The 5,759-nt window shown below is 34.4% G+C and overlaps 1 protein-coding gene across 1 annotated transcript; it reads right to left on the reverse strand.

Moving 5' to 3' along the window:
- Positions 1–2,159: 2,159 nt before the first annotated feature.
- Positions 2,160–5,285, reverse strand: LOC108743634 (venom carboxylesterase-6-like). The gene is made up of 7 exons (XM_025979640.1): positions 5,156–5,285; positions 4,955–5,092; positions 4,639–4,791; positions 4,248–4,575; positions 3,876–4,057; positions 3,658–3,805; positions 2,160–2,386 (listed from the first exon to the last, which is right to left on the reverse strand). Exons 1-7 carry the CDS (start codon positions 5,210–5,212, stop codon positions 2,160–2,162), a joined length of 1,233 nt encoding a protein of 410 aa, XP_025835425.1. The 5' UTR covers positions 5,213–5,285.
- Positions 5,286–5,759: the final 474 nt, after the last annotated feature.

Genomic DNA, 5,759 nt, shown 5'->3' on the forward strand with positions numbered 1-5,759 from the left:
GCACGCCGTTCATCCAAGAACATTCTACATTACACTACTCTATTTATTATTTTAACCACAAAGGGACCACTGTAAGTCGTTACAAACCAAGGTAAAGAGATCCAGACAAGTATGTATCGTTTTCACCATTTTTCAATTTTCACCTTTTTTTAACAGTAAATGTGCATCTAGGAGTCATACTTATTCAAAAGTTTACTCAACACAGTTGCTTCTTAAAACACCATTTTTTTTTGTTTTCCCGCCTCACTTGCTAAGCATCTGTGAGGATGTAAACGAAAGATAAGAAAGCCCTTTGTGTCATTGGCGGCAGACTCCGGTCGCTATAACTGCATGGTATTGCTAAGGATTTGTTACAAATGATTCATTAAAAATAGTAGCTATACCCGAACTCGCCGCTACATCCGAAGCCACTATAGCCACATGACTTTTATACTAAAATATGCTTTAAATTCAAGGGACTTAGATTTAACATCGCTATAGCAAAATTGTCTTTATAACCCAGATCGTAATAAATGAAATCCACTGTATAAATGTTTATTTATAATATGTTTAAAAAATCCTACACAATTGTTATGCATTGCTGTATTAGTAAATGATTTTATAAATATAGTTTTGAAATGTAAAGTCTGGTTGGGGATAGAAAGGTGTACAGGTCAGTCGATCTTCAACTAATGATCATCGAACTGTGATGATGATGATGATAGTTATTATTAGAATACTACATTACAATTTTTGAAATATCCGATTGACATTTGAAAAATTCCTAAATGATTTTTAAAAAGCTTGTTCCTATATTAGAAAGTGACAGGAGTTGTAATTTTGATAACAAGTCGTAGTTGTTTCTAAATTCACAATGAGTTAGTACTATCATGGAGAGATAGAAACTTCACCGGGTGCACACTCACGCATTGCGCCTGGATTTGTCAACAGAGTAACGAGTATGATTAACGGGCTTATGTTTGTCGTGCCTATTTACATTAAAATTTCTTGAATTCTAACGTCCCTCTTTCACAGATGTTATCTAGAAGCAAGCCAAAGATTAAATTAATGGCGCACGTTATTTTCGGCGATTAGATATTTAACAAACGTTTAAACATTGAACGACTCCTAAGTTTTGCATAATAATCAAACGTAGGTACTATAGAAATTAAAATAGAAACAAATGTAACCTAAACCTACCTTAGCCTAACCCATCCTAAGTCGCCTAGAGAGAACTTAAAATAGACATATCTTCAAATAAGACTCATAAATATTGCCATAATCCCTTTATATATTTCGTCATTATACATATCATGTGGTGATAATACTACAACTAGGATACTTAATTATTTTTAGTATGTATAAACAGTCGTCGTTGCGTATTTCTGAAAAAGATTTCTCCAGAATAAAAAGTCCGCTTGATCGGGACTTATTCCTGGAACCAAGTCATAACCTAATTCCAAATAGCGAAGGTCATCTTTACTAGGAACATCCGTATGAGCTTCTGGCCAAATCACGTTATTAAACAGTGCATCTGCTTTTGGGGTTGGATTCCTAGAATAAAGAAATAGGAAAAAATGAGACCAGGTAATGAGTTGCCTTGAGGAATAAAGTTGATGGATTTTATTTGAATTTTTATTTTACTGGTTCTATACAAGTATCTGAAAGAATTTATTCAAAAGAATAAAGAGAAAAGCTTATGGGAAATTTAAAAATGAGTCATTTCCCACCACTTCCAGCTTGTTAAACATTCTCTTATTTACAATAAGAGTCAGTCATCAGCGGTGTCGAGGTTCTACAAATGGACAGACCCGAAACAAATCAGCTCTAAAATTGTGTCGTACCTAAAATATTTTATGGCTCTAGTCTCAGACTTCACAGGACTAAGCACTGGTGGCAGGTAGAGCTGAGGCTGGATTAAGAACAGACTAATGGTAGATAATTTTAGCAAGAGTGATTATAAATTATATTAGTAAATTGAATTTCAGTAAAATCTGTCCACTTTATTCCTTTTTCTCAACACTTCTTTGAAAAAGTTGAGGGAGATTATTAGAAGCACGTTTGAGGATAGGATACTCTCCCATAGTATAGATGGATGATGCAAATATGTATCGTGGATTCAAAAGGTTAGAAATGAAGAGTGAAGCTAAAAGCAGGATATATGGNATTAATGATTACTATTAGTAACTTCTCAATCTTTTCTGAAACAAACTAATCCATGCATCTACATGAATATATAAGAAGATACTTACATTAATGCAATTGGTAAAATTGCTGTATGAGTTCCCAGGAAAATATCTTTGACTTATGACTTTAACAATTTCATCAGCTACTGGGGAGTTTTTACTAACATGAAGACCTGCCGGAATCACCTTTTTAGGATCTGTAGCGTATCTTGAGGCACCATCTGTATAAAAAATTAAATTGATATCTTTATAATGCAAACAAAAGAATGTTTTATACATCTACAACGTTTCGTTTATTATTGGACCATTATTACTATTAATCTGTCTACGCATATAAAACCATATTTTTTTATCTTTGTGCTTTTTATCGAAATAACTTTAAACAATTAACTGGGTATTTAAGCCTTCTTTCAACTGCATCGTAATGAAGGGTCGCTTGAGCCCTTGAGGAGCCATTATTATGTCTTTAAGTGTACTTGCCGCATCGTTGATTACAATCTTTAAACCGTTGCAGTTGGTTAACTATCTTTCATCCGAATGCCGAATGTAGTCGCTTTTAATTTATGGTATTACAGGGTGATATGGGTGATATTAGAGAACTGCTGTAAAAATTGAGCCAATCAAAGGATTTAAACACATTGTCGTAAGTCCTCTAATTAACTTTATCGTTAAACTTTCCTCTCAAAAAAGGAAGTGCATGAATTATTCAAAGTTACTGCAACCTTGCTTACAACAATTAAGACGGCAAATATATACTACAGTCCATTTCAACTTGTAAGAATTGTGACCTTGAATAAATCTGCGCGAAGATAGAAAGAATACACACTAGGCGTGAGCAAGACAGAAATAGTTGGAACAAGCTTGAACGAGCAGAGCTCTCGATGGGCGGTCTTAGGAGATCGGCTAGAACTGTACAGTACTAGACGAAAATGTTTAGCAATTTCTTAAAACAAAAATGTATATAAATTAACAATAGAAAACAAAGCAAAAGTTTTATAGGTGTGTAGAACGTTAACTTAATTCACTTGTTATTATTTTTGGCTAAATATGCTTTTAAATGAAGCATATTCTTAAATTTTAACGAGGCAGTTTAAATAATTTTGCAATTGGTACTGTACACTTTTGTCTAGCTCTCGCTCGATGATCGGTGAAGAAATGAGCTACGCAGAGAAATATGATCGAATTTTGAATTTGGAATTATGCTACGGCGCATCCTAATAAAGGGAAAAGGCATATCTCCAACTTCTTGAAACGAATAGTAAGTACCATTTGCTTCAAAACACTACAAACATTTAATTGCTAACCATTGCCCCACATGCGAGAAGATGCAGATAGAAGAAAAACTTCGGAAAAGTTTAACCCAAAGAAACGAATATAGAAGAAGCAGAAAACTAATATATTTCTAATTTCCAAAAAGGGTTTTCTACTATCAGACTAGAGCTTATATAGATGGTATAGATGGTGACCATATCAGTGAATTGTGGTTACTTACTTTTATTATTAGCACCTTCCTCTGAGTTGTAGCCAATAAGTAATGGTACCTTGTGATATTTACCAGCAGCCCACAAATCGTAAGAACTTTGACTAATGAAAGCCTCATTGCTTTCAGCTTCTACGCTCGGTAGAAATTTTCCGTCAAGCTGCAAGCAAAAATAATAAAAGTAATAGGAAGATGCTTACATAATAGTATGCTTTAGGTACTAGACCAACCTGAGAGTTTTTGATAAGTACTTCCATGTCAATTTTTTGTAATCCGGCAATGACCTGTTTAGTATCATTGCTTGTTATGTTAAACCGTCTTGCAAGTTTCAATGTTAATTCCAAGGGGTTTTCTTGGAATCCCCATTCATTTAAAGTACTACCACTTTGTGATATGGCCTGATTAAAAAGCCCTGAAAATAGAAACAAAATAATTTAGGTAATTTAGTGGCTTGTGTTTCATTAATGTATCAGTGTATCAACAGAACCGAAATTATCAAACAGTCTTGAGATGTTTAGAATTCAAAAGACTACCACTACTACTACTACTCTTTTATTGCTGCTGCTCTTTATTTAAGACATTCATAAAAAAGCTCTGGTCACCTGCGCTTTTCTGCGAAATTAGTTGATACTCAACACTAGCTCCTCCAGCACTTTGCCCAAATATAGTTATCCTGTCCGGGTTTCCTCCAAAATACCGTATGTTGTTCTTGATCCACTTCAATCCTAAAGTCTGATCTTTCAAACCAGCGTTGCCCCTCGCGTTTTCGTCAAGAGTACTCAGGAAACCCATGATACCCAATCTGTATGAAACTGCAGCAATTATAACAGGTTTTTCAATATAGTACGAGGGATTTGGACGAGATCCACCACGCACAAAACCACCTCCATGATACCAAACCATTACTGGTAATGAAAGTTCTTCGTTTCTCTGTAAATTCAAAATTTAGCTTCTAGTACGAGCTTTTAAGAAGTTCTTTCTGGTACTTAATACCTTTTCTGTTTTTGGAACGTAAATATTTAGGTATAAGCAATCTTCACTGCCAACAACAGGATTACCGGCTAAAGATGTTTCAAGAACAACACAAAAATTCGCCCAGTCTGTTACTTCCTTTACTCCATCCCATGATGACACTGGTCTTGGATCCTAACAAATAATAAAATTCAGAAAAGTTCCACTTATAGAGTTCATTTAACATAATGGCCAAACATCTGAGTTTCTTCAAGTTTTGACCCAGAAGATCAACAATGACACTGTATCTAGCGGCAGTCTGATGACTAGTTTTTATGATAGTGAAACCTTCACCTACCTGGAAACGTAAAGGTCCTACAGGGGGTTCTCCATATGGTATTCCCTTGAAGGCAAAATATGTGACGCTCTTGTTTGCAGCACTTGTTTGTTCGTAGCCTTTTACGTAACCATTTTGTGTTTTAATGGTTAGGTTGTACTATAACAGGGAAATATTTTTAATATAAATTGTCTAATGATTCACTATTCAAGTATTGCTTACCCCATCAATTCCTTCCAGAAGGACCGCAAAAATTATTAAAGTTGTTTTACCCAGCATAGTAAAATGGTGTTCAAGTTAAAATCTGACGATCAGTGGGAACTTAAGGTAAAGAGTTATGACGTATTTATCTAAATAAACTTAATATCATGACAAACTGTTATTGATTAAGGATGATATGTCAATTATAGTTAGATAATTTTGAATAACTTCGTATTATTAGATCTATCTTACATTTTTTGTGTCATCAAAACGTATATCCAAAGGACAGTATCCTCGTTTATAGGTGCTTACATAGGTTGTCGAAACTTCAATTAGTACTTAAAGAAATGTGTAATTGTAAAGATTACATGCGTTTATATCCTTATGATATAAGATAAAACGACTACAACAAATTTGAGTGGCTTGGTAATCAACAATTTAAAAACGCAGTGGCAAATCCTCTATTGTTATTTTTCACAAGGACGTAATCAAATCATAAAAAGGGCCCTGGTCCTCTTCAACTGCTCCTAGGTTTAGACCAAAATCACACACCGCACTTGTTTAAAATTAAGGCATCTGGATTTTAAAAGTCTATCTCAAAAAAGACTCCTAACTAGAAGCGAAA

Source organism: Agrilus planipennis, unplaced genomic scaffold, assembly GCF_000699045.2.
Source record: "Agrilus planipennis isolate EAB-ADULT unplaced genomic scaffold, Apla_2.0 scaffold1646, whole genome shotgun sequence".
Classification (NCBI taxonomy): domain Eukaryota; kingdom Metazoa; phylum Arthropoda; class Insecta; order Coleoptera; family Buprestidae; genus Agrilus; species Agrilus planipennis.